The sequence below is a fragment of the Candida metapsilosis genome (genome assembly GCF_017655625.1).
Source record: "Candida metapsilosis strain BP57 chromosome Unknown scaffold1, whole genome shotgun sequence".
Taxonomy (NCBI): Eukaryota; Fungi; Ascomycota; class Pichiomycetes; order Serinales; family Debaryomycetaceae; genus Lodderomyces; species Lodderomyces metapsilosis.
In genome coordinates this window covers 1,898,168-1,925,741 of record NW_027138159.1, presented here as the reverse complement: position 1 = coordinate 1,925,741, position 27,574 = coordinate 1,898,168, and the positions used below count along the sequence as shown (strand labels likewise).

Below are 27,574 nucleotides of genomic sequence, written 5' to 3'. Positions count from 1 at the left end.
AAAAAAGTCCTCACGATTCTATTGAGTGGAAGGCCCCCGTGTACAAGTTGTTAGAAAGGGAAAACAATAAACAAAGCACATGGGGCCAAGGGCCATCGAGAAATGTTGATTCAAAGAGCGGCAGACATTTTTTTGTGTCGGACTTTTTTTCAGACACTTTTTTTTTAATACAGTGGATGACCAAGATTTCGCGTATCTACATCAAATTGAGCTTAACTATGATGCAACGTTACATTTTTGAAATTTTGAAGTTGCACAAAATTGGATCCCGGAAAAAATGAAGTGGAGGACATCAATTTTTGCTCTTTTGCCGAACGGAAGCTGAGATTACTCAGCATAGAGTGAGGCACAGAAAGATATGCCAAGTGAGTTACTTTAAATACAGGACGGAGGACGGTTTTCCAGATTTAGGCTAGATGCTACAACCAAACATGACTAATTATACAAAAAGTGTTTTGGTAGCTGGAGGTGCTGGCTTCATTGGCAGAAGCTTCCTTTTACAGTTTGTTCGAAAGTTTCCAAACTACTTCTTTATATGCGTTGACATTTTAAACTATGCTAGCGATTATGAGGTGTTGAAACCGTTGGAGCGACTTGAAAACTACAAGTTTATCAAAATGGATTTGAGTGAGGATGTGAATCAGCTACTTCAAGTGGTCAAAGAGCACCAAGTAACCGACATTATCAACTTTGCTGCTGAATCATGTGTTGATAAGTCATTTGTATCGCCAATATTTTTCACCAAGAATAATATACTTGCAACCCAAAACTTGCTTGAATGTGCTAGGCTATTACAGATACCGACATTCATCCACATTTCAACTGATGAGGTATACGGTGATGAGATGGACAAGGCAATGGAGAACTCTCCTTTGTGTCCAACTAACCCGTACTCAGCTACGAAAGCAGCAATCGACTTGATTGTCAACGCATATATCAAATCATATGAAATGCCAATCACGATATTGCGACCCAATAATATTTATGGACCAGGTCAGTATCCAGAAAAACTAATACCTTTGGTAATCGAATGTGGGAGAAAGAAGCAACCTGTTCCAATACACGGCGATGGCAAAAATAAAAGAAGATATCTTTACATGAGTGACTTTTTAGATGCATTGGATCTCGTATGGCATAATGCGGATTGTACGGGAAAAGTTTACAACGTTGGAGGTGATGAAGGTCCAATAGATAACTGCTCGCTCGTTAGTCTAATCAATGAAGTTTTCGGCTACTCAGTTGATATTGAGTTTGTCAAGGATAGAAATTACAACGACAAGGATTACTCCATGGACACATCGAAATTGCGCAAGCTTGGTTGGAAACAAAAAGTGACACTACACGATGGGTTGAAAGATATGTGTGATTCATTAAATCTATAGTAAAATCTCTTTAACTTTAGCATCGAATAAGGGACTTTTAATAGGCATATCCATCGAATAAAATGGATTCTTCATAGCGTAATCGGAATAAGTCACATACAAGTGTTTGAATAACTCATCTGTGCGCAGCACCTCAACGGGATCCAAATTGGGCATTGTTATCAAAACAAATTTCAATCCACTAACTGTTTGGAATATGTATAAATTGAACAAATCAGTCTCGACACTTTTCAATCCGGTTCGATTACTGTTGGAGCTTATATGTCTACCTGTAGATAGAATCTGAGCATTATGTTGTGAAAAATCTTCTGTTGGTTTCGTTGAAATTGTTGATGTAAGTTTTGATCCAATTGCATGAACACCATGGAGCGTTCCCGCTAGAACAAGATAATCATTAGCTGTGAGTTTTGAAAGTCCTGGTTGGATTTCATTCTGGTATATAAGACCACCAGCTTTGTTTAGGATGAGGATGGAATACGTCTTCATGATGATGAATGGTTGTTGGGTAAGATTTTCCGCGTTTTAATTGAATTTGTATTTTTCTTAACAAAATCTCAACTATGTAACCTACTTAAACTCGTATTTAATTTTAGAACCATAAACCTCACCTTTTTTCAAGACAACTTGTCCTCTGTACTTGTCCAAATGGATAGCGTCAACAAAACGTGAAGGTTCGACACAGAACCCGCTCCTCCTGCTAAACTGAGTACAATTAACACCATCTCCTGTGTAAAATTGGAATGCAGGCTCGGTACTTGAAACAATCAACTTGACCTTGGAGTCTGGATGTGTTGCTTCGACCAAAGGTTGTAAGGTTTTTGATCTGGTGTCAATCTCATTAGCATTTTCGTCTACGATAAAGCAATCATCCAAAACCACCTCAGATGAAATAGTTTCTTGGATTCCTTGGGAGGTGAAATTGCCAGTTGGGAGGTTTGCAGCATCTAATTCAAGACGTTTCTTCACTGAAGTTTCGACTTGAGTACCGTCAATGGTGGCATTGTTTGACACGTTGAAATAACTATGATTGGTCAAGTTGACTATTGTTGCTTCTCCATCAAGCAATTTAACCTCATACTCAAGTTCAATTGATGAACTGTCGATGATGTATTGTACGGTTGTCTCTAAAGTTCCAGGAAATCCGTCATTTCCATCTGCATCAACCACCTTGAAATCAACAGTAAACTTGCCATCCTTGTGCTTAACCACAGGCCCAAAAAAGTTTTGCTTATCAAACCCATTACCACCAGCATGTAATGTGTTTTTATTCTCATTTTGAGTTAATTTAAATTTGGAACCACTCAAATCAAACTCACCATTCTTGATTCTATTAGCATAACGGCCAACGGTGGTTCCAAAGTATGGGTTTGACTTCAGTTTGTAATCTTGGGCGTTATCAAACCCACAAACAACATGCTGATCACCAACCTTGATATCTTGAATCAATGCACCTCGGTTGCAAAAGCTTACTTGCAAATCCTTGTTCTGTACGGTATGTAAACGATTTTGCAACCCATCAAACTCTTTCCAATTGTAACCCTTAATTTCAAACCCAAATGGATTCTCCGTTGTCCACCTCCAGAGATCCTTGCATGCATCTTCGATGCTCAACTCAGCTCTCCATTTCAATTCTTCATGAGCACGGTTGGGCTTGGCTGTCAAATCCAAAACGTCACCTTGCCTTCTTCCCACAACTTTATAAGGTAACTCCCTACCAACAGCTTTGCAAAATGCATTGTAAACTTGGAACACGGTGGATCCCTTACCAGTTCCCAAGTTCCATTCACGGTATAACCCTTTGTTGTTCAAGTTTTTCAAATAATTCAATGCTGCAATATGACCCTTGGCCAAGTCGACTACATGGATGTAGTCTCTAATGGGTGTTCCGTCAGTGGAGTCATAGTCATCTCCAAAGATAGACAATGTTTCGCGTCTACCAATAGCTACTTGTGACAAGTATGGGAGTAAATTGTTTGGTATTCCAAGTGGGTCCTCACCAAGTAACCCTGAGGGATGAGCACCAATTGGATTAAAGTACCTTAAAATTGCAACTTGCCAAGCATCATCACTTGCATGAATATCTTTCAAGATCTGTTCAATGACGAGTTTGGTCTTTCCATAAGGATTGGTGGGGTCAGTTGGACATATCTCTGGGATAGGGATATATTTTGTAGGACCAAAACGAGTAACATCTCCATAAACAGTAGCACTTGATGAGAAAACAATAGTCTTGACATTATTTTCAGAACACACATCGAGCAATGTCATAGTTCCACCAACATTATTTTCATAATACTTTAATGGGATTTTCGTTGATTCGCCCACAGCTTTCAAAGCAGCAAAATGGATAACTCCTTGAATATCATACTCCTTAAACACTTTGTCCAACTCTTTGCCATTCCTCAAATCGACATTGTAAAATGGAACATGTTGTTTGACAATGAATTCAATACGGGCCACTGCGTCGTATGATGAGTTCGATAAGTTGTCAACGATAACCACCTTATACCCATTGTTGATTAACTCAATGACCGTGTGCGATCCGATATAGCCAGCTCCTCCAGTGACGAGAATATATTTGTCGGTCATGCTTGTAGTGATGTTTGAGATGAATCTTGTATTGCGTTAAATTGTGTTGAAAGTTTTTTTGTATTTATATTGTTTTCTCGCGAATACCTCATGGATGTCCGAAGGGGGTTCAAATGTAACGTTACATGGATATTTATTATGGGATTTTAAGGGAAGTCATACAAAATGGATTTTCAGCTCGCCGTCACTATATTGTTTCATGCAGACATAAAACACGGACAATACAGCTCCTGGTTTTATATACCTTGTGATGACTTTTTTGTGTCTGCGTGGAGAAATCTCGGAGAAATCGTACTTGTTGGTGGGGGAAACAAGATTTTGTGTGTGGAATCTCAATGTAACGTTACATTTTTGCTAATTTTCCCTTTCATTTGCCGTACAAATTATCATCGCTGACACTTTTTTTTTTTGCTCTCCTTACTTTTAATTTTCTTGTCTTCATTCTAAATTTTTTTTGTCACGGAATAAATCCTTACCGACACAAAGGAACCATAACCCAAATGGGGAACAACATAAATACGTGAGAGAGAAGGCCGCCCAGTCGTATTTAATCACTGTTGAAATACATTTTTCAGAAACCTTTTTTTGCCTATCCCGTTTTACAATCCAAATATGTCTGTTCCAAAGTTTAACGATTTATCATTCTATTCAGACCCAAAAGCTCACAATTCAAGGTATGCTAAACTTGTCAAATCCTTTAAATCTGATTTTCCTGGTAGTGAAATTGAGTTTTTCGCCAGATCACCCGGAAGGGTTAACTTGATTGGTGATCATATCGATTACAACTACTTTCCAGTTTTACCTATGGCTATCGAGGTTGATGTTGTTGCTGCTGTTTCAACAAACGATGGTGATGCCATTGTCATTTCTAATACTGACGCTGACAAGTTTCCAAAGCATACAATAACCATCGGGAAAGGTTCAGAGTTTGTTGTTGATCGTGAACACCATTCATGGGCAAACTACTTTAAATGTGGTTTAATTGTTGCTGACAAATTTTTGGAGGAAAAATCAACTGATGTCAAGTTGAAAGGAATGAATATTACATTTAGTGGAACAGTTCCTACTGGTGGAGGATTGTCGTCGTCTGCTGCATTCTGTGTTGCTTCTACTTTAGCTGTTTTGCGTGCAAATGGAGTTGAGAGCATCACTAAAGCAGATTTAACAAGAATCACAGTGGTTTCTGAGCATTACCTTGGACTCAACAATGGAGGTATGGACCAATGCGCATCAGTGTACGGTGAACAAGGTAAGGCTTTATTCATTCAATTTAAGCCACAATTGAAGGGTACCCCATTTGAGTTTCCAGTGAAGAACTTGACGTTTGTTATTACAAACAGTTTACAAGTTTCAAACAAGTATGAAACAGCTCCAATTCATTACAATTTGCGAGTGGTGGAAATGGCCATTGTAGGTGACTTGTTAGCCAAAAAATTGGGTGTTGAAGGTGTACCAAGGGATTCAAATGTTGATACGTATTCACTTCGTGGAGTTATGGACGGATATTGTGGCGAATGGAACGGTGAGGACTTGGATCAGGGAATTGCCCATATTTCCAGAATGATTGATGCTGTTGAAAATACGTTGACAGAAAAGGAGGGATATACTGTTGAGAAATGTTGTCAAGAGTTGAACATTACTCCAGATGAATTCCACTCAAAGTATCTCAAAAAGATCCCTGTCAAGTTTGAAGTTTTGAAATTGTATCAACGTTCACTTCACGTGTATCGTGAGAGTTTACGTGTGTTGCAGACTCTTCAATTATTGCAAGCACCAGTTGATGATGATGCCAAGTTTTTCCAAACATTTGGCTCACTTATGAATGAGTCGCAACATGATCTCGATGTGTTGAATGAGTCGTCTAATGCTAAGCTTAATGAAATATGCTCTATTGCGTTGGAGAATGGTGCATATGGATCAAGAGTCACAGGTGCTGGATGGGGTGGATCAATTGTGCACTTAACTTCAACAGAGAATTTACCAAAGTTGACTAAAAGTTTGATAGACTTGTATTACAAGCGTGAATTTCCTGGAATTACAGAGGATGAAATTCAAGAGGCTGTGATTGATAGCAAACCAGCAACCGGAAGTTGTTTAGTTTCCGCTGATATTATCAAACTCCTTTAAGAAAGAAAATAATTATCACATGCCAGGGGTGAGACTACATTGTAGTGAATCTAGAATAGCTATGTATTCGCTTAAATCTTATCTCCTTTGCTCTGTGCTCATAACCGTTGCTTTATGTAAACAATAAGATTTTTGGTATATTTTCACATGCATTTTTTAAAAAGAATGAGAAAAGAAAGATAAGACTTTATTTGTAATTGTAGTATTTTCACATGCCAACCCAATTGTGACACTCTCATCATGCTCAACTGTTGTGAGTAGTACTGTCAAGAGTAGTTCTTCACAACTCCGATTGTTTTGTCCCTGTATGAAGGGCTTTTTCGGACTTGGGTTAAAGGTTATAGTTTGGCTGGAGGAGTTTATGCACGTTGGTGTCGGGTTTAATGCAAGTGCTCTTAAAGTGCAGAAACTTTATAATCTTTTTTGAAAGCCACGCCACGCCAGACTCATCTCTTCTACACACGTGCACTTTTTTTATCTTTTTTTTTGTTTTCTTTGATTGCTCTCAGATTGTTCCGATTTTTTCCAAATCTTTGTTTAAAAACACCGAGGATGTAATAGCAATCATATGCAAGACTTTTGCAGAAGCAAACGAGGCGCATCAGTGATAATCTGAAACTAATAAGTTGTCCAGATCTATCTGCATCCAGGCTGCATAATATCAAAATATGTCCCTGTCGTATAGAGATTAAAAAAAAAGTCGAATGATTAAATCATCTGTTATTTTTTTTAGTTTGTCATCTGTTATTTATCTCTTTTTGTGCGATTTTACTCGGATAAATTCAATTTTTTTTTTTTTTTTGAGTAAAGCAAAGCGACATTGCGGAAAATGAAAACAATCGCATTTCCTAAATAGGAAATCAGGTGAGAAGCCTGCAAAAAATGCTGCAAGAAAGATCATATGGTTTCATCAGATGCGCGTGTAAGTCTGGGGTAAACCCGGATAAGAGAATCAGATACCAAGCTTTGATGGAATTGAGAAACAAGTGGGGGAGCTCGGGCGAGTACTGAACAAGTTTTACGGAAAGGGCAGTATTTGGCGGGTAGTGACTGGGTTCCGCACTTCGGAGCCAGAACAGATTGCAATTTTATCTCCGCCGAAGGGCAAACGGGTTGAAGCAATCAGCCCCTCCTAACATCCGCATTTGAAAGTTGCGTGATCAAATACTGGATAGACCCTCGTATAGATTAGAGGAAAGATGAATGTTGGGGAATTGTTACTGCTTGTGTTGTGAAAGTTTTCCCAAAATAAATCTGCATTTTCACATGCAAGGAGTGTGTGTCGCAACGTGTTCATTTGTGACATTGCGCACACAGTATTTAACCGTATACGAAATAGAGATTCTATTGTTCTATCCCTTTTGTCTTTTTTTTTTTTTTTTTTTTTTCTATTTTCGGCCTATTGTAAACCATCTCTCGCTTTGCAAGAGAGAGATTAGCGTGGGAGATAAGGGAGGGAAATTCACATGCCGAGTCCTTGCGACGACCACGTGAGGACCCAAAACCGCCAAGAAGTGAAATCTTAACTGCGCTTTTGCATTTGAAGTCAGGTCATGTTGATATGATTGTCCGCAGTCAGTTCACACGAGCGATATATGGCGGAGTTAAGAAACAGCTCATGCTACAGCAAACCTGCTCAAAATCAGGGGGAAATCACAATAAGCTGTTGAAAGGGAAAGGTTGAAGTTGCTGTAGTCCGCACTTTTATTTTTGCTGTTATGTTGTTCCTCGGTAGTATTGAGGCAATGCTTTATTTTATTTTTTTTTTTTTTTATTTTAATTTTTTATTTTAATTTTTCTGAAATAATCATACCACGTAGATATGCAACCCAAAAAATAAAGTACATAGTGTAGCGGAACGAGGTTCCATTTGCGAATTGTGGCGGCTAACTCCACAACATCATCCGCACCATCAGCGCTGTTTCCTTCTTTTGATGACTCCGCGGCTATAAGAAGGAGCGGATGTTACTACAAACATGGTGGCAACGGAAGTGATTAAGCAAACGTTCCGGAGTTTAGAATATATTTCTCAAAAGGAGTTTAACACAGTATACATTTCTGTAGTTCTAGAAAAACGATTTGTCAAACGGAAAATAAAAAAATAAAAAAAAAAAATAAAAAAAATTCTATATTGTTATTGTTTGGTTAGTTGCATATGTAAAAAATCGGAAAAGGTTAATAATAAAATAAAAAAAAGAATTGCAACAAAACCAAATCCATGTGCAACAACCCAAAAAAAAAAAAATTTTATATATAAAAAGAATCTAAAATCTTAAATTTTATATCTTCTTATCTTTCTCTTTTCTCTTTTTACTTTTTACTACTTTTAAAACACAGTTCTACTACAATGACTATATTACCACTATTTGAATCAAGTCCATATCCTTCTACACAACCAACAAAGAGACAAAAACCAAATGTCAATATGAGTCTAGACGGATACATGTTCAACGAAGAGTTGAGATTTGTACGCAAGATTGGCGCTGGTACATATGGTCTTATATACTTGGTTGAAAACATCCATTCTAGGAAACAGTTTGCAGCCAAGATGGTGTTAAAACAACAGCCAATGAAACTTGGCGGCCATTCATCAGCATCTTCTTCAAAGCAACTTATACAACAAGAATTCTACCAATACTTTCTTAATCACGTAATACCCAAACCAAGATGCATAGATTTTGACTACATCAAAGGACAGGGACATGATTGTCCATTCTTGACCGAAATTGCATTGCATTTAAAAGTACATAATCATCCTAATGTTGTCACCATACATGAAGTTTTTGAATTAGAAAACTTTGCTATTGTTATACTACTAGATTACTTTGACCAAGGTGATTTGTTTGGAAATATCATTGACTTGCAAATCTTTCAACAAAGGCGGAGTGATAGGGAAAGACAATTGTTGATGAAGAATGCCATGCTACAGTTGATCGAAGTTGTTGAATATTGTCATGAAAACTCGATATATCACTGTGACTTGAAGCCAGAAAACATCATGGTCAAATACAATAGCCATTACAAAAGACCACCACATTCACCCATCATTGACTACCAGGAATTGCAACTTGTATTGATTGATTTTGGTTTGGCTCTTGACTCAGATCTTATCAATTGTAATATGTGCAGAGGATCATCTTTCTACATGCTGCCAGAAAGAGTAACAAACTTTACCACCAGCAAACTCATAAGAAGTCTCGTTGATGTTTCACAATTTTCAACAAGTCATAATAATAACGTTTACTTGCCAACATTAGCTGGAGACATCTGGTCTTTGGGTGTTTTGTTTATCAATATTACTTGCTCACGTAACCCTTGGCCAATAGCCTCATTTAACGAAGGAGGAAATGATGTGTTTGTTAACTACATGTTGAAGAATCAAAAAGATATATTACGTTCAATACTACCAATTTCACAACAATTTAACAAATTATTGGTTTCCATATTCCAATTGAATCCTAATGACAGAATCGGATCACACCACTTGTACAAGGAAGTAGTAAAATGTGACTTCTTCAAAGATGAATATTATCAACCAAAGCAAGTGCAACAACATGTTTCCAACCCACAATTACATACTCCTCCAGACTCATTAACTTACAACTCATACGCTAGTGAGTTTGAAGACGAAATGGAAGAGGATGAAGAAGATGAATACGAAGACGAAGAGTTTGCTGATGCTGAAGAGTATGCTGAAGTTAAAGTTGCTCACAAGTGTCCATTTCAAAACGCATTCACACGTGCAATGCCAAAATTTGCACACCATCGCACAAGTACTGTCATTTGTTAAACCGGAAAGGTTTGTTGTGGGATTACATAGTATGATTACATAATTTTCAGTTCTCAAAGAATATACTTTTTAATGGATCTTTTATCTTCAACTGATTGTAAACTTTTTTGTAAGAAATGAATTTTTTGAACCACGGTTAAATTAAAATATGAACAGCCACACTATTAATAATATTTATGCATCTTATTATTAATTTCTGCGTAAAGAGTTAACTAGTTGTCATCTGTTTAGCGGTTAAAAAATAAAAAAAAAAAAAGATTCCTGTTTTAATTTTGCTCTTTTTCTTTTCCGGTTTTTTACGGTTTCAAATCCGAATCTCGATTTACTTTACTTGCGAAGTTTTGGGAACGAAAGGTATTTCCTCCTATCCCTGTACGATTGCATACATCATGTGGAGGTATGTCAGCCCACTTATCACTATCAGCAGTGACTCTAAACAAGCATAGGAATGTAGGGAATGTTGTCGTGAATGGATATTCCCGGAGGTTGTCCTTACGAGGTACTTCCGTTGTGCCTCAGGGAAATTTGAAACTTTGCGATGAGGCCTGTAATCACCTTTTAGAGTTTGCAAGGTTACATGGGACATAGCTTTGAATGAGCTTAGCCTATCTCTTGTTTGCTGTTAAAATAGTCGGGTCAAAGGAGAAGATGTTTACTAATTTTGTGCCTTTGACTTTGAGTCATCCATTATTTGAGATGCAAAATCTATTTATGTTAGCCTTTAGTGACGGAGTTTAATCCATCTGTGAGATGTTCAGTGTGAGTAGCACTATTGCAAGAAAATCTAGCTTTTAGAGTGTTCACGTTGGTGATCTAGTTCTCGTTCAGAAGGAAGTCCATCCATCCATCCAAGACTCTCTCTCTTTACATAGTCAATTCTTATCTCCGATTCTCATACGAACAATGCATTAGTTGTTTTATTTCTGTGTTCGGCTAAATAAAGAATCTGACTCAGTAAGAAACGGATTTTTTTTATTGTTTTCTACATATGTGTATCCAATTGTGTGATTTATAGACATTTTTTTCATCCTCGGTGCCAGATTATCTTGCAGCTAGGACTACTTGTGTAACCAGCTTTTTCGGTTTTGATTTTTGTCTTCGAATTGTATGTATCCTTTCTTTTTCTTTTTTTGCAACTTTCATCCGTTATCAAACGTTTGTCAAACAACCGTTGTAAAGACCTTCTACAATGAAATAACCTTTCATGCTGTAAAGCTGAGTAAGATAGTTCATAAGACATGCTAGTCAATTCCAGCGACAATCACATTCTATATAGAAAACGACCTTTTTCTTTTCCTTCAGCCACAGTTGCGTTAGCTATTGCGGGCTTATAGATTAGCGCTTTTCGTAGAATTCATGTGCATCATTAAGAGGATACAACTGATGGAGCAAACTTGGGAATTTTGCTTTAAAATGAAGCAAAATTCTCAATCAATGTTAGAATGTCAGGATTTAATGGCTCAAATTTATAGCGGCAGTAATGTTTCCCAAAGCAGAATTGCCATAATAATTACATAAAACTTAAATTCTGGTATCCTTTAAGTTTTCTTTTTCTCTCCACCATTCGGACTTTTGATGATGTTTTGCTGCACAATGTTTAAAAACCTAAATGGTAGCGTTTGATACAGGTCACGTTTTCCAACAAGTTAATTGGTGAGGCTTCAAATGACCACATACAGAGTGTGCGATGCAAATGTAAGCATTGTTCACCACATACGTTGCTAACATTACAGGTTCATTGTGAATCAATCATTTCATGCTCTCAGTTTTCTTAGTTCATTTCCACCTCATCGCAGAAGTTCCACCATGTTCTTCTCATCAGAACGCTCTATTTCAAGCTATAGGGCTGAGACACAGTAACACATACGTAATTTAGAGACTACTAGCTGCTCAGAGGTTCCCAAAAGTAAGCGCTTAATGGCATCGAGAGGATAGAGGTATGCGTTTCAATAATCTAGAAAAAAAAGCCCATCATCGAAAAAAAAGAAAGAAAGAAAAAAAAAAAAAAGTTTGCTGCACCCATTGCTAGAACTGCAAACATACACCTCAAGTGGGAAAAGTCTTGCTTACATCTCATCCCAAGAGACTACATATAGATTACCTTCATTGATATAGACCCTTTAACTGATCCTTTTCTGCTTGGTTCGTTATATGCAGAGTAGTATTTTGCTATAAATTGTCAATTGCTCAATAAAAGGATTTCTCAGAATGGATCAAAGTGAGCCAAAACAAACTTCGTTGGCTCTGCTGTCGAATGCTCCTATTGTGCTTTCGCCGCCACCGCTAGAGCATACTCAACTGAATAACTTGCTATCTAACCAGTCGGAGTTTCCCTCGTCTCAAAGACAACAGAGTGTTGGATACAATCTTCAGCATGAATTTGAAAACTTGACTGCTGAGTTGGATTTAGATTTGAAAAACCAAAGGGCATCACAAAGTGTTCCTCCATATAATCGAGATCAAGTTCAATCTACACCAAGCTCGAATTTGGTTGCACCTGCCGTTTCTAACAATGCCACCATTTCATCAAATTTGTTGAATTTGGGAACTTCGGCTCCTGACATGATGTCATCGACTCCTCAACTTGCTGCATCTAACCCACAGTTGAGTTCTTTATTGGAGAATAGAGTCCAAAGCTCACAACCTACTGGTGGGTTTTTGCATCCTCCTTCAGTGTCCATACCCGATAGACCACAATCTGCCCACGATTTTACAAATATTTTCCGCAGAACCGGACCAGGGCTTACTAAAGGAGTCACGCCGTTTCAGCAACTGAACCAGTCAAACTTGTATCTGGACCTTTTGGTGTTTAGCAATTGGATTGAAAACCTTAGTCCACAAGATACTGTCTCAATGATTGATTACTTGTGTGCTAGCTTGCCTGTTGACGTGTTGCTAACATTCCAAGCTAAGCTTGATCATCACTTGCAAGCCTATAATCAACCAAATGTGATGCAAAATCCTTTGTCACCATATGGAACCACAGCTTTCAATTCAGAACTTGATATGGAAAGCTTGAGCTTAAATGATAGAAAGTTGAATCAGACTCTGGCTCAAAAAACGGGTACATACAACACCGACGCTAGTGCATTCAACCCCAGCTTGCTGAATATTGAAATTACCCGTCCTCGTTCTGCTGACCCATTTTTGCAAAAAAATCAACAAGGCTTTGCTAACCCAGAGAGATCAAAGTCACCTACATCACATTTGCACGAAAAGACCAATTTTTTGCAATTAGCTGCAAATAATAATGTATCGCCGTACTATTATAGCAATAGCCCTTACTACTCACAGCAGCTCAATAATTCTACTTCAGGTCTTCATCAGGATGAGAACCTTGACATGTCCAGCACTGCTTTGAAATTAGGGGCACTTGCCACAATAAATTCAAGAGTAGCTTTGGATAGCAACAGAAAGCACCCACATGGAGGTGCACAATGGAACACCATCTCCCAACAACATCATCAACACGGTGGTCATCATCACCATACACTTCAACATCCTCAAGTTCTGCCTCATGATAAGCTCAACTTAGCCATGGGTTTCGAAAATTCAATCAATAGAGGAGCAAATTCGGCTTCGGTACCAGCAAATTCCCATTATAGAAACAATTACAATGTGTCAGCCAAAAGGAAAGTCACTTCCCCTACTGCTTCCAACATGCAACATTCCAATATGTCAAACAGCTCTGTCAACAATCAAACTGGAACCAACGCTTCCTCCTCCTCCTCCTCCTCATCTTCCATGCCTAGTGAAGTTGCAAGCATCGAGCTCTTGAACAACATCCCAGCGTGGTTAAAATTGCTCAGATTACACAAGTACACTGATTGTTTAAAGGACATATATTGGAAAGATTTGATAGAGTTGAACAATGAGCAGTTGGAAGAAAAGGGGGTCGCTGCTTTAGGTGCTAGACGCAAACTATTAAAAGCTTTTGAAGCGGTTAAAAACAGTCAACGGTGAACCTCTGTGTTACATATGTATATATATTACGAAAGTCAATGATAAAAACAAAAGGCAAAAACATTGTAGTATTATTATATATTTCCTGTTACATTATTATACAACACGAATTAGTCTTTTTGGCCTGCTTGTAAAACATTCTAGATGAACTACTCAAAGCTTCAGACTTGTCAACCAAAGAATCCAACTTTTCACCTCTTTGCAAAACCCCTTCAATGGTTTTATGCAACACCACTTTAGTTTCGTCCAATTCTTGTTGCACCTTCATTATGGAGTCAGCTTGAGCTGGATCTTGATACTTCTTCAAGTAGGTTTCCAATTCTGAGTAAGCCAAGGTGGCATTAGTTTGATCAAGGTTTTGCCACTCGGATTTTGGATGTAATGATAAATATTCTTCTAATATTTTATTAATCAATGTGTAAGCAGGCCTTACTGGGTATTCTTTGTCAGTTATTATAACCCCTGATATACCTTCTGATCTGGTATATGTATGACCAACATAATTACCTTCTTCAACACTTTGCCTTTGACCAGCTGGAGTTCGTTGAGATACAGTTTCTGCAAAAAATGTCATAAATTGAGATACCCCATTTCTTTCGAAAAACGAAAATTGAGACAAGTCCCTTGCTGAGGTTAGCTCAACAGCTTTCTCACCGCTTGTGTTTAAGATACCAATATAGTAGACCTTCATTAGTGGATGTAGTGAAGAAGAAGAAGAAATGGGATGATATGGAGACTGAAGATCGCTCTCCTCTTACGTAGCAATCAGCAAAAAAAAAAAAAAAAATTAAAAAAATAAACAAAACGTTTTAACGACAAAATGCAAAGAGGTAGCGCATCTATAATTTTCGTGTATTTTGAAAACCTCATAAACGACGAAAGGATATATAGGTGCTGCTATATTCCTCTTATGGATCTTTTGGAGTGTATGACAGTCAAATGCCAAGTGCCGAAGATGGAACACACAGAGGTACTCAACGAAACGATACAGCCGAACTTGGAACAAGTTCGACGCCCTCTCCTACTCTAAAAGTTGTGCTATTGGGAGACCTGGGTGTAGGGAAGACGTGCTTGCGATCACAATTTGTACACCACATGTTTACCAACACATATAAAGCCACAATTGGAGGGGATTATCTAACAACGACTGTCGAACTACCTCCACTAGAGAAAAAGAAGAGCAAAACGTTTGATCAAGACACAAATGAGGACTCAGTATTGCCATCACCCACCAAGCCCACCATCAACAAGGTCAATTTACAAATCTGGGATACAGCTGGTCAAGAGCGATTTAATTCTATATCGCAAGCGTTTTACCGCGGTGCTGACGTTTGTGTCCTATGTTACGATATAACTAATTATGAATCAGTATTGAGTCTAAAAGACTGGTTTCATCGGTTTTTGCAGCATTGTCATGTTTCCCAACCAGGAGTTGTTATAGTTGGTAATAAGATAGACCGAGTGAAAGACCGAGTTGTCGACAAAGAAGAGATTAAGGATATCCTCACCAATACAACATCCACTGCCAATATAGGTGACTATGTATTTGACTGGGAATTGGATCTACTAGAAGTAAGTGCAAAACAATTGCAATCGGTTGAATTGTTGTTTAATAGAGTAGGCGAGTTGGGAAGGACGATCTTACTAGGAGACGACTACGAACACAGACGTTTACAAGACTTTGACAAGATTGATTTAGATGCACACAAGGAAGTTCCAAGTGGATGCGCATGTTAAAGGACTACAATATAATAGTATAAATATAGTCAATAATTTAAAAACGTTTATCTACTTCTTTGGTTTAATCTTTCCTGAGTCAATTCCTTCTTCGAGTTCCTTGACAGCTGGCTCAGCAGTTTCCAAAACAACATGTTCAACAATTTCGGTGTTGTTTTCTTCATCGCCATCGTACAATTCCTCCTTATACTCTTCAGGGTGCTTTTTAAAGCATGATCTCATAGTATCAAACTTTTTCACACAATCAATTCCCTTTGGCTCAGCATCAGAAAATATGAAGCAAGAAAAAGCATCCTTAAACTCTTCACCACATGAACCTTGTGCCATGCCACCTAAGCATGGACAGTCCCAATTGATCTCACCAGTTTCGGGATTGTAAGCAGTTTCCCCCTTATCGCCTTCGTTTTTGGTTGGTTTCTTTTGAGTCTTTCCTTCAGGGTGAAAGCTCTCTTTGAGATCTTTTCTATTCTCCTTGGATTTTTCTGTAGTGTCCGGATCACTAGCTTCGTGTCTACTGGTGTCATCGTCCAACTTGTCTGAAGCAACTTCTCTCGTTTTTGAGCCTGAAGCTGGATCCTTGCTGTCAAGACCACCAGCATTCTTGGTGTTTATACTCTTTTCCTTTTCAATTTTAGCAATCTCCTTATCTTCCTTTTCGTCTCTTAATCTTTGTTGTTCATCACCAAACTTCTCTTGTTGCTCTTTACTCAAAGCGTCGCCTTCTTCAAAATTCTTTCTCAACTTGTCAGCAACTCCAAGAACAGTTTCATTGTGTATTGAGTTTGAATAGCCCATGTACCCAACTGCAACTGCAATTGGTACAATGGCACCAGCAACCAACTTGGAGTTTAACTTTGATGATGACGTCGATGCATTTGTGGAGTAAGATCTTGCTAATTTTGCAGTTGTTTGACGTGCAATTGCAGTTTTAGAAAGAAGTCTGTACATTTTAAATCAATTGGGTAAAGTAGCTCAGTTGAATCTTCGGGATTTGATAAAATATGATGATTGTAGCATTTTGTCGATCGAGGGATATCCTCGAGTCTTTATATATAGAACAGCAATTGAATATATAGGAGAGTGATTGTATTGTGTAACAATGGGGCCAAAAATTATTCAACCGCTTTTGTGGGTTTTTTCAAAAAAGATTGCTATGTACATTGAAAAAAAAAATCCTTCCATAGTATTCGACACAATCTTTGATTTTTCTTGATGTTTTGAACATTTGATTATCACAGTTACAACACGCAGCTTAAGCTTGAGGCACAATCCTTGGGGACCCCTTGTAATCAAGTGTTGCTTGTAACTTCGATGATATCAGTGTGGCAAGTCTTGCCCTTTTTGTGTCATACTATGTGATGATAATCATAATGGATGACCGATAGAGTTTATATGCAGTAGAAGGTCAAAAGGATACGATCTTATGTTAGGTTGACTCTTACCTCATTACCTGGTCAGCCAGGTGAATCAACTTCTAGTGCCAGCTATCTATGGCAATTCCTGTAAAGCAAAGGGTAGTAGTTCTTTAAAACCATATCCACGAAACAAGCGAGATCAGTGCCCTACAAATATAATCGTTAAATTCGTCACATTCATCAAACTATACAGCTTCCAGTTGCACAGCTATATAGCTTCAAAGGAATAGCCTATTATTCATCTTTCTTCCTGTACCGTATATCTTCTTTCAAATTGGGTATGTATTCAATCACTTGCACATCATCATCTGTCTTGTGGGAGTGTTCAACATAAGCAGCATAACCTATTGAAGCAAACACTACAAGTATGGAGATAGCACCAGTCTTTCTCAACAATTTCAATACTTTTTCCGATTCTTTCGAGTTCTCAATATGAGCTTTTCTCCAAAACTCCTTCGTTGTTTCAAACTTACTATGTGGTGTATTTGTAGATGCATCGGAATAGAATCTTGTCTGTGTTCGTATCTCAGGTGTGACGGGTTTGAGCTCATGTAACATCATCATTCGAAACGCTCTGCTGTGCCTCGACCTGGCAAGTAATGATCTCAAGATGGTACTCATTTCGTATAGGATACAGTGTATATGGGTATCTCTTCTTTGTTAACAGTGATCAAAACTTGTGAATCAAGGACCAATGTAAGAAGTAGATGTTTAAAAGAAAAAAGAAAATCACCTTCTCTCCGTTTGGTTGAATTAATTTTTTTTTTCTTTTTCTGTGTTTTTGTGTGAGAAAGAGACATTTTGCGCGTCTAGAACAAATCACTGACAAATAATACAACAATAATTTCTAATCTTCTTTTGTAAAATCTATACTCTTCAAAAATAACTAGCCAATTGGTCCAAAGATATTGGTGAATACATACTGTCATTAGCTACGAGCAAAGAACTGACCCACAAGACATCATCATAAATAAACCCGTATGCATCAACTCCTTTCTTCTTGAATTTGAAAATTGGCAACCCTTTTCTGACAATAGCCCCCTTCAACTGCTCCATTACTATATTGTTTTGCATGCAATATTCTTCAATCACGTCTCGAAAAGTCATTTGTAGTCGGTGTACAGGTGTCCCATTTATATACACCGGTTCAAGTGAGTAGAATATTTGAGATGGAGCAGGAAAAAGTTCTCCTCTGAATCGAGGAAGGTCTTTAATTACGTCTGGATCAAAGTTGGATTTTATTATATCCAAAGCTTTGCTCAGATACCAATGAATCAAGTCAATTACCTCTTTTGAATTCTCAGTCTTTAGTCTGGCAGCAAAATATTGATACCATTCAGAGTACCACACAGGAGTGTGTTGAGGGTCAAATTCGTGGTCCTTCACCATGTTCATTATCCACTTGTTGAAAACAAAAAACTGCAATATGTTGAGCCTTGCACTTGACGTTAGAAATTGAGAAAGCTCTAAAATAATCTCAAAGATGCCTGGTACGAGTGTAAATGGTTTTACCCATACAGCGAATGACAGTTTGTATATGTTTTGAATCAATTGCTTAGTTGTAACCCCGTAGGACTCAAGCTTGGGTGTTAATCGTTCCATGATGAAAGTCAATTGCAATGTGGCATCCTTAAGTCCTTCCGAGTGCAAAACATCGGGCCATGGAAGTGAAAACTCACCAAATGTGAGACAATCTTTGACCTTCGACACTATGTCCTGAAGTATTCCTTCAGCAGTAAAGACGTCATTGTTACCAATGAGACGAATAACATCCAAAAGGTCAAAAAACGTATCCGGTAATGTAACAGCACTCAACAAGTCCCATTTGCGAACTTGTGAATCAAGGTACGGAAGTATTGAGGTTCTAACTATTTCAGTAAGAACGTGATCTTGCAAGTGCGAATTTCCTTCATTTAACCATATCGAAATTATTGTTATCAAAGCGTTGTCAACATCAATCTCACTGTACAGATGGATATTTTCCAACAATTCCTTAAATTTGAATGAAAAGCAATCAATTAAATAACGGTACAACAGCTGAGATATATCTGGGTGTAAAAAGTCTGTAAATGCATTTAAAATTGGCACAACATTGTCTCTTTGCTCATCATAATCATCCAAGGAAATCTTAGCCAACGCATCTATCCTAGGTTGCAAGATTGTTAAAGCCACTGATGAAAAAATATCATCTGCTAGTGTCAACTGCAGAAGCTGCATTAAAATATCCTCTATTTGTTCATCATCAGAATCCTTTGATGGAAACTTTTCCCATTGTTTTGCAATAACAAGAAGCTTCTCATAAGCGGATGTGGCATCGTCGTCATTATCTAAATATTCCAATTTTTCACTCAGGTCTTTCTCCTTCTCATTTAACAGGGATAATTGACACCACATATCTTCTAGGTGGCCATACTCATATCTAAGACGATCAACGTCCTCTTCTGTAGCGGTCGAGCGTAACGAAGTTGCCCATTCTCTTAAATGGTAAGGCGCATCCACTCCCAAATCACTAAAGTCCAACACCAAATTGCGGATATTGAAAGTTAGCATATCGAGCTCGCGTAGATTGCACTCCCTACGATAATCTTCCAGTTCACTTGTTGTTCGAAAATAGCTAAATTTACCCTTATTGCTCCTTCGCGGTTTTTTAGTCTTCTCCTTAAGTTTGCTCAATGCGAATGCTGCTCCAACTCCTAGTTTACCGTCATTTCGTACTGCGTCCAACGGAACAATTATTCCAGACAGTCCTCTACCGATACCTTTCCCTTCTTCGTACCCCATTTGCTTCATTAACAACGCTCCAATTCCGTACTTTTGAAGCGTCTTTTCATTACTGAGTACAACCTTTTGGGTTGCTGTTGGATCTGTGTTGTGCTCTTCGTCGACTTGTGCACCAAGTGAGGAGATTAGATGCTCGTCAACTTCGCGTTCAATATTCATCTTGTCTTCATCCATATCTGAGTCACTAGAGTCCTCCACAATTCGATGCCTATCGCCAGCTCTTCTTTCATATGCGTCCATCATTGGGTCTCTATCTTCATCCATGCTTAAATCACTAGGGTCCTCCATCTTTGGGTCTCTATCTTCATCCATGCTTGAACTGATGTTTTCATCAGGACCTTGGCCATACTCGCCCATCCCTGTCTCATCCTCGTCTCCATCCTCCAAGTCGCTGAATTCGCCATGAACAGGCTGAATCACGGGCTTCTCCTCCGCGCTGTCATCCTCACTACCATTACTCAGTTTGGATCCAGCTTTGACAAACGTGATGATCTTGCGCAGAGTCAGTCTCATATCATGTCTATTTGAATAATTATGAATGCATATCCTTAATTTCTGTATCAACGCGCCACAATATAAAAAAAAGAAAAGAGCAAAAAAAGGTCAGCCAAATGCTCCTACAAAATCTATACCCCTTGATTACAAAATGTTTTATTTTTCTTTAAGTGATCTAATCAAATTTAACAATTTCTTTTCTTCTCCATCATTAAATTTCTCAACACCATCTTCTTTCTGTATTTGTTCTAATCCTTCGGTTATGACCTGCACAACCGCTGGCATTTCGTTGTCTCCTGGCAATTTAAACTCCCTTGGTATAAACTCCCCGTATTTTTGAAGCCAGTTTCTCCTGTGACTTGTTTCCTCAAGTTGCATACGGTACAAATCTTCATTTAAGAAGTCTCTTATCTTTTTCAAAAACTTCTTGGGATATACGAATTCTTCGTGATGTAGTTCCGTGAGATACCTCGTCTCATAAATTTCAATAAATTGGGAGTAGTGGAACACTAACTGCTTTATAGTCTCGGAGTAGATTTCACATGGCGATAGCTCTTTAAGCGATACGTCAGTAATGGAGCAAGTTTGTAGAATGTCTATCGATTCGTGTAATAGAACTAGAAACTTTGGTAATGTAGACACTTTAAAGTCTCTCATCTTAAACAATTCCTGTTTTATAAAGTCGCGTGAGGTGCGAATGCGAGTGCTATATTGTTGATACATCTTGTTGGATTTTGTTTCATTGGTCAATACGATGTCGTATATCGAGGTAAGATCTTTGAAAACTTCACTTAATTCTTTAGCATCATTTGCCAAAACTTCCATATTCACGTTCACGTTACTGCTCGGAGATGAAAGTAATTCAACAGCCCTATTGCACTGATCGAAATGATTAGTCAACATTTGTAAGAGCGACACCAATTCATCCTCTAAAGCTTGATTTTCTTGAAGAGTGGTCCCCAATGCACCCTTTGATTCTATTATGTTTCCATGAGCCGTGCGGAATTCAATCTGGATTGGACCCAAGTGATCAAATTCATTGTCAATAATACTATGTTGGGTTGAAAATTGTTGATATAAATTCAATATGCCAGCTTGAAATTCATCCAGTAGCAAGTTTTTGATCTTGGTGCAATTTGTTCTGTATATGTGAATATTTCCCTTGATAAGATCAATGGACTCCGTAGCAATGAAATCGAGCAAAGTCTTTGATTCCCTTTCTCCTGAGAGGACAAATGATGGTACTGCGATACCCTTTAATGTATCAATCGTGGAATCCAATTCATTCAAGCTCGGAACTAAAACCCCGTCTATGTCAGCAAAAACTTTATCAACATTCTCAGTCAACATCAGTTTCAAACTCTTGATCTGTTTGTCGACTAGCTCGTATTGACTTTGATATGAGTCGAAAAAGTACTCAACAGACTCTAATTCGCTTGGAAGTTGAGCAGTCAAGTCTTGTAGTGTCTTTTGCAATGATAACTGAGCGGCGGTACACAATTTTTGTGCTTTTCTCAATGTTTCCTCAGCTTCATCGCGCCACTCGATGACTTGAGTGGCTCCAATTTCACCTCCCATTGCAAGTAGGTAGTATGTGTGTGGCACAATCACCAACTTGGTCTATGATGTAGATGCACAGATGTAATTTTCAATTGTGGAAATGTTGATTTAATAGCATAGTGTTTCTCCAAAATGTCGAAAATGCTTTTGTCTCCAAAGAAAAAAAAAAGGAAAAGAAAACCGAAAAATATTCATTATCCCACCAGCAGACCCATAGATATTCAAATGCCAGACGTGACTGCTTTGAAAGCTCTACGTCGTGCTGCTATTGCAAACGAGCCCATCAAACTCTTCAATGCGGATGGACAAGAAACGGAGCTCATTCAAGAAGCCAGCCAAGTTCAGTTTGGTGATAATGAAGCAAAGTATGAATTGGACATGAAAACAAACTTTTACAATGACGATGAACCCCAAGATTTGAAATCAGTTGTATTTTGCTGGATCGAGGAACAAACTCCCGATGTTGATTACAAGTCCAAAGCTAGTGAGCATGGGATCCCTGCCTTTGCCTATTTACAAAGATATGACTTGATAACCTGGCTAAAAGGAACCATTGACACATGTCAATTCGTCAAAGAAGAGAAGGATGAAAGAAATGTTGAAGTGGAAAAGTCCAATACCACAGCTGAAACTGTTAAATCAAGAAAACACAAACTTGATGACCCACAAATGGAACGAATCAGTCAATTCGAAAAGGAGTCAGTTGACCATAATGCGGTTTTGAGAGGTACGAAGAACATCGACTTCAGTTATCTAATATCAGATGCCAAAAAGTTTATGCGTGACTTGAAACGTACTAAAACTAGTAACAAGGAAGCCAAAAAAGAAGGTGTGTCGAAAAAGCAGCCCATCATCATCGTGTCCCCTGCTACAACAGCCCTTCTTTCGTTATCCAATATCAAAGAATTTCTTGAAAATGGTCGGTATACCGAACCGGTTCCAAGCAACAGACCTCATTCTGGTATCGTTGTCCTTAACCATCCCTCAGACAGATTAATCTCTACGGCTCAGAAGATAATGGTGGTTGACAATGTTGACTTGTTTACAAACCCAAGTTACTGGGATAGAGTAATTGCCATCTTTACTACGGGGCAAAGCTGGCAATTTTCAAAGTACAAGTTCTCACAACCGGAGGTTTTGTTTCAAAAATATCAGGGTTACTACTTGGGATACCAAGGAGAGGTGACGCCGCATCAAATAAAGGATTGGAATGTACACGATATCAAAGTTGATAGAGGCGACAAGAGATTCAAAGATAAAGTGATTGTTCGGGACTTTTGGGTTGAGATAGAGAAGATCCTTATCAATAAGGGATATGGCAAGCTGTAGGGGTATGTATATTCCCCTTGTTATAATTACATGATCTCTACATATACTTCTTCTCCAAATCTATAAACTTTTGATAAATTTCATCGGCTGTTAAGTTTGAGACTTTGCGGTCATCTCTGGACCTTATTGAAAACGTGCCATTGGCAATATCTCTATCTCCAATCATGATAATGTGGGAGTATCCACTTTGAATAGCATCCTTGGTTCTGTGGCCCACTGTTTCTGGCCTTTTATCCACATCCACGTGAAAGTTGAACCCTGTTAATGGAGATATTGGGTCCTGTGTATTGATTATATCTCCAGAGAGAGTACGTTGCAACTTCTCTGCAGCTTCCACATGTGTATTATTTATGGGGATAATCACTGCCTGCCTTGAATTTATCCAAAATGGCCACTTTCCTTGGTAGTGATCCAACAAAATAGCAAAAAACCTCTCCAAAGAGCCAAACACCGCCCTATGTATTAAAATAGGCTGGTTGTCTCTCGATCCATCTTCGGCAACATACTTTAAATCAAATCTTTTAGGTAACTGAAAGTCTAATTGGATTGTTCCAACCTGGTGTTTCTTGTTAAATGCATCAGTCAAAAGTACATCAATCTTTGGGCCATAAAATGCACCATCACCTTCTCTAATCTGCCAACTACCTTTTCCTGTAGCTTCATCCAATACTTTTTTCAATTGTGATTCTGCTTCATCCCAAGTTTCAATTTCGCCAATATACTTTTCTGGTCGAGTTGATAAATAGTATTCAATCTCATTGATTCCAAATACATTGTATGTATCTTTAATCAAATTCAACGTGTTTTTAATCTCTGCATCAATGTGGCTAACATTGCAGAATATGTGACCATCATCTTGATGGAACCTGCGAACTCTAGTCAAGCCGCTTAATGCTCCACTAGCTTCATTTCTATGCAATGAACTAAAATCGGAATACCTCACAGGCAATTCGTTGTAGCTTCGATCGAATTTCGCAAAAATCATGCAGTGGCTGGGACAGTTCATTGGCTTTAAGCCATATTCGTGTTCTTCCATAGAACCTTCAACTGCCTCCTCCTTCGACATGTCAAATCCAACAACTTTAAACATATCGTCTTTGTAGTTATCCCAATGGCCAGATTTCTTCCACAATTTAGTTTTAAAGATTAAAGGAGTGACAACCTCTTGGAATCCATACTTTATTTGTTGATTCTTCATAAACTGTATTAGTTTGTTTAGTATTCTTGTTCCATGTGGTAAGAAAAAGATTGATCCAGGTGAGGCCACATCTGTAGTGTAAAGCAACTGCCTATTTGAGATGGCATGACTAGTGTTTGTTGCTGAGTCTTCTTTAACCTTAGTTGATAGGAGCCTGCGGGTACATTGCCTTAACCCGACATTTCTAATCATCGATATCACTCTATCCATGGCGTGTTCTGGAAATACAATTTTCTTTTTTTTTTTTTCAAGCCTATTTTTGTATGTAATTCTACTTACATCTCATCTACGTCTCCACTTTTACCTCTGTAGTTACCGTCGATACCTTATCCGTGGAATCTGCTACACCTCCGTCACCGGCCTTACTGCCAACATTTGCAACGTCTTTTGATCTTGGCTCCTGTGCATCATATTTTGTATATTTCATTTTAAACCCAGTAAAGCTCTTGAACTGTTTCTGTTTCTTGATCCAGCGCCTACATGGCTTGCCTGACTTATCAAGCACATAAAGAGCAGGATTTATACTGTTCATAGTAAGACCTGAAGTTGAGTCACCCTTGAGTCCAACATTGATTTTGTATTGACTGATACCTGAGCCACCTGCGCCACCTGTGCTGTTTGTATTGTTGGATGGTCCTGGAGTTCCTGTGCCATCAGGAGCTGGTGAAGATCTCTGCAGGCTCGATATAGATGGGCTGGCACCCTTTCTTTCATCGTGTGTTATCCTCTTTAATATTGATTTGGGTACGGGAGCATCAAACCTGGGGAAGCGGGCAAGGTGCTTAGAAGATAGCTTTAGCTTTACCCATAGACGTCTAGCAGCAGCCATAGTATATGATGTGTTTGAGTATAGTTAAGGAACGTGTTGGTCTTTGGGAGAGAAGTGGAAGGGAAAAGAAAAAAGTAAAGTCACTGATCTTCAACGTTTTGTGCCACACTATGGAAATCCAACCAGGATGTCAAATGAAAGCAGACCAAAGCCCTTGAGGGAGAGATTACCTTCCCGTATAGATCTATTTGCAGACAACTTGAAATTGGATATACGAGCCCATCAAAGAACTTATGAAGGTGCATACACAAGAACAGCAATCGGATGCTTTTCCTTCTCCATTTTGATTATCAAGCTATTTTCAAAAGAGTTCTTGCCAATAGGAACAATGTATACAGTGTACGGATGTATACTCTACTTTATCGGAGTCTACAAGTCGCTCCATGTTGATGTGTTTTACAACCCAGAGAAAGACATGGAAATGTACAAGACAGGTGGAGACTATGTATTGATTTTATCCATCATCAGTCTATGTTGTTATATTGCGCTTTTGGTTCTCATCTTGCGAATGTGATACATACTAGGACAACGCACCTAAGCCGAAAAGTACGACTTGTAACAATAATTGAAGCGACCAAAAGCCTACCCTTTTCACCCTAATCAATCTCGCTTCTTCATCAGCAACGTAATCAACAAAATTGTCATAAACCTCTTCAGATATGTCATCCATTAAAAGAGAGTCATATATTGTCCAAGAGCCCTCAAAGTCCTTGATGTTCTTCACCACGCGGTTGTGTATTTCAATAAATGTGTTCTTGGAGTTGATATATGCCACAATTGGCCTTATAAGTGCATAGTTAATATATGATAATTCAGGTGCTTTAAATGGTAGGGTTGCTCTAACATTGTTTAATCGTATAGTCAAATCAAGCACAAAATATTTTGAAATGTCAGTGTAATCGTCATGTGTTAAACGAGTATGCATATCAGGGTGTTTGGAGTGAACTTCTGGATTTTTGTACCTCGTAGCTTCCTTTGTTATTGACTCTGCAATCATATTGACGATTTCTTTCACGCCAATGTCATTGTTGTTGTCTGGTGGGACCATAACTTCACCAACCATATCTACTTTTCCATTTGTAATCCAACCAAATGGACCTTCTAATCCCTTATTTAAATGGTCAATGTTCAACGAATCTACTCGTAAGCATGTAACCCTCTTCCAGTTATTCAGTAAATTCTGTTTACCATTGGATGAAAAATCGCTTAGTCTTTGCTTCTTGTGTACGGTGAACAAAGAATTGTCATAGGATCCACTCATTATCTCTGCATTCAAAAAATCGTAAAACAACCAGTGTTTTCTCAATTTTGATAACTCACAATTGTAGATGGAAACATCAAAGGGTCTAAATTCGTTGGGTTGTTTCAATTCAAATAGCACATCCTCCATTTTAAAATCCTCAAATTCGAAATCTCCAGGGTGGTAGATATTCTTGTAATTTGTGGCATCATCACCTGGATCCCACCGCACATGGGTCCTATCGACAACTCCTCGTACTCCTTTCATTTCCAAAGTCTCAATCATTCCTGTACCATTGACCCATTTGCTGAATGATAATGAGATGTTCACCTCCTCTATAGTGAGATCAAACTGAGTATAGTTGCCATCATCTTCAAAAACGTCTTCCTCTTCATCTTCATTCACTCGTAAACTTTTTTCATATTCCTCCTGTTGTGATCCTTTGGTGAATTTTTCAATCTTCTTTGGTCGTCGGCTAACGAAACACTTTCTGAAACTTATCTTTCCATCAGACCAGCCAGGAACAATTGCACTTTCAAAAGTGACTGTAATGTTTGAATTCTTGGTGATTAATTCCCCGAATTTCCTAGCAACAAACTCCTGCGCAAAGACAGTGTTTGCGGTGAAAATCACTAAGGAGAAGAATGTTGTTGTTGCTACAAAGAACAAAAACACATTCCCCACAACAATCCATGAAAAAAATGCCGAGTAATCATCTGTATTAAACGGTCGATTTGATTTTTTTAAAAGCCATTTGAGACGGATCTTGAAACGGGAGTACATATTGGTTGCTTTAGCCAAAAGCTGTTCCTTTGTGACCTTTAACGAAGTGTCATACTTCAGTGGTGAGTCAATCTTTTCCATCTCATTGGTGGATTTGCTTTGGTTCTGCTCATGATTTGTCCTTTTGTTAAACTCTTGTAGTAGAATGGAAGCTTGGCTGAATTCTCTACACGGCATGAGCTTGTATAATTGGGGAGATCGAATCCCAGGCTCTAGTGTAGATCGTAGTGAGCCGTTTACTGATCTCTTAATACACCTCAAAGCACAATATTTGATTAGCATCATTGTTTAACTTCTGGGTCTGATAGACAAAGAGGGCTCTTGGGAAAATCCCTTGGTAAAATTTGCGAGACTAA

At 38.3% G+C, this 27,574-nt stretch overlaps 15 protein-coding genes across 15 annotated transcripts; 6 read left to right on the top strand and 9 right to left on the bottom strand. All coding sequences in view use genetic code 12, as the record gives it.

Annotated features, from left to right (window-relative positions):
• Positions 1–416: 416 nt before the first annotated feature.
• Positions 417–1,366, top strand: GAL102 (Gal102p; the record flags this gene model as incomplete). Its single annotated transcript, XM_067695266.1, has 2 exons — positions 417–1,127; positions 1,265–1,366. 2 exons carry the CDS (start codon positions 417–419, stop codon positions 1,364–1,366), a joined length of 813 nt encoding a protein of 270 aa, XP_067550881.1.
• A 10-nt stretch (positions 1,367–1,376) lies between these two features.
• I9W82_000856 (TRAPP subunit) lies at positions 1,377–1,868 on the bottom strand (the record flags this gene model as incomplete). Its single annotated transcript, XM_067695265.1, has 1 exon — positions 1,377–1,868. One exon carries the CDS (start codon positions 1,866–1,868, stop codon positions 1,377–1,379), a length of 492 nt encoding a protein of 163 aa, XP_067550880.1.
• An 81-nt stretch (positions 1,869–1,949) lies between these two features.
• GAL10 (bifunctional UDP-glucose 4-epimerase/aldose 1-epimerase) lies at positions 1,950–3,971 on the bottom strand (the record flags this gene model as incomplete). The annotated part of the gene is made up of 1 exon (XM_067695264.1): positions 1,950–3,971. One exon carries the CDS (start codon positions 3,969–3,971, stop codon positions 1,950–1,952), a length of 2,022 nt encoding a protein of 673 aa, XP_067550879.1.
• Positions 3,972–4,583: 612 nt separating this feature from the next.
• On the top strand, positions 4,584–6,098 carry GAL1 (galactokinase; the record flags this gene model as incomplete). Its single annotated transcript, XM_067695263.1, has 1 exon — positions 4,584–6,098. The coding sequence occupies one exon, from the start codon at positions 4,584–4,586 to the stop codon at positions 6,096–6,098; it is 1,515 nt and encodes a 504-aa protein (XP_067550878.1).
• Positions 6,099–8,445: 2,347 nt separating this feature from the next.
• SHA3 (putative serine/threonine protein kinase) lies at positions 8,446–9,888 on the top strand (the record flags this gene model as incomplete). The annotated part of the gene is made up of 1 exon (XM_067695262.1): positions 8,446–9,888. One exon carries the CDS (start codon positions 8,446–8,448, stop codon positions 9,886–9,888), a length of 1,443 nt encoding a protein of 480 aa, XP_067550877.1.
• Positions 9,889–12,096: 2,208 nt separating this feature from the next.
• Positions 12,097–13,851, top strand: I9W82_000852 (uncharacterized protein; the record flags this gene model as incomplete). Its single annotated transcript, XM_067695261.1, has 1 exon — positions 12,097–13,851. The coding sequence occupies one exon, from the start codon at positions 12,097–12,099 to the stop codon at positions 13,849–13,851; it is 1,755 nt and encodes a 584-aa protein (XP_067550876.1).
• Positions 13,852–13,939: 88 nt separating this feature from the next.
• Positions 13,940–14,542, bottom strand: YKT6 (palmitoyltransferase; the record flags this gene model as incomplete). Its single annotated transcript, XM_067695260.1, has 1 exon — positions 13,940–14,542. The coding sequence occupies one exon, from the start codon at positions 14,540–14,542 to the stop codon at positions 13,940–13,942; it is 603 nt and encodes a 200-aa protein (XP_067550875.1).
• Positions 14,543–14,790: 248 nt separating this feature from the next.
• YPT7 (Ypt7p) lies at positions 14,791–15,588 on the top strand (the record flags this gene model as incomplete). Its single annotated transcript, XM_067695259.1, has 1 exon — positions 14,791–15,588. The coding sequence occupies one exon, from the start codon at positions 14,791–14,793 to the stop codon at positions 15,586–15,588; it is 798 nt and encodes a 265-aa protein (XP_067550874.1).
• Positions 15,589–15,639: 51 nt separating this feature from the next.
• MIA40 (Mia40p) lies at positions 15,640–16,536 on the bottom strand (the record flags this gene model as incomplete). The annotated part of the gene is made up of 1 exon (XM_067695257.1): positions 15,640–16,536. One exon carries the CDS (start codon positions 16,534–16,536, stop codon positions 15,640–15,642), a length of 897 nt encoding a protein of 298 aa, XP_067550873.1.
• Positions 16,537–17,237: 701 nt separating this feature from the next.
• On the bottom strand, positions 17,238–17,624 carry I9W82_000848 (uncharacterized protein; the record flags this gene model as incomplete). Its single annotated transcript, XM_067695256.1, has 1 exon — positions 17,238–17,624. One exon carries the CDS (start codon positions 17,622–17,624, stop codon positions 17,238–17,240), a length of 387 nt encoding a protein of 128 aa, XP_067550872.1.
• A 255-nt stretch (positions 17,625–17,879) lies between these two features.
• I9W82_000847 (mRNA splicing protein) lies at positions 17,880–20,297 on the bottom strand (the record flags this gene model as incomplete). The annotated part of the gene is made up of 1 exon (XM_067695255.1): positions 17,880–20,297. One exon carries the CDS (start codon positions 20,295–20,297, stop codon positions 17,880–17,882), a length of 2,418 nt encoding a protein of 805 aa, XP_067550871.1.
• A 138-nt stretch (positions 20,298–20,435) lies between these two features.
• I9W82_000846 (protein kinase regulatory subunit) lies at positions 20,436–21,857 on the bottom strand (the record flags this gene model as incomplete). Its single annotated transcript, XM_067695254.1, has 1 exon — positions 20,436–21,857. The coding sequence occupies one exon, from the start codon at positions 21,855–21,857 to the stop codon at positions 20,436–20,438; it is 1,422 nt and encodes a 473-aa protein (XP_067550870.1).
• Positions 21,858–22,064: 207 nt separating this feature from the next.
• On the top strand, positions 22,065–23,168 carry CDC73 (Cdc73p; the record flags this gene model as incomplete). The annotated part of the gene is made up of 1 exon (XM_067695253.1): positions 22,065–23,168. The coding sequence occupies one exon, from the start codon at positions 22,065–22,067 to the stop codon at positions 23,166–23,168; it is 1,104 nt and encodes a 367-aa protein (XP_067550869.1).
• A 37-nt stretch (positions 23,169–23,205) lies between these two features.
• On the bottom strand, positions 23,206–25,195 carry I9W82_000844 (MST1; the record flags this gene model as incomplete). The annotated part of the gene is made up of 2 exons (XM_067695252.1): positions 23,206–24,369; positions 24,692–25,195. 2 exons carry the CDS (start codon positions 25,193–25,195, stop codon positions 23,206–23,208), a joined length of 1,668 nt encoding a protein of 555 aa, XP_067550868.1.
• Positions 25,196–25,715: 520 nt separating this feature from the next.
• I9W82_000843 (uncharacterized protein) lies at positions 25,716–27,395 on the bottom strand (the record flags this gene model as incomplete). Its single annotated transcript, XM_067695251.1, has 1 exon — positions 25,716–27,395. The coding sequence occupies one exon, from the start codon at positions 27,393–27,395 to the stop codon at positions 25,716–25,718; it is 1,680 nt and encodes a 559-aa protein (XP_067550867.1).
• Positions 27,396–27,574: the final 179 nt, after the last annotated feature.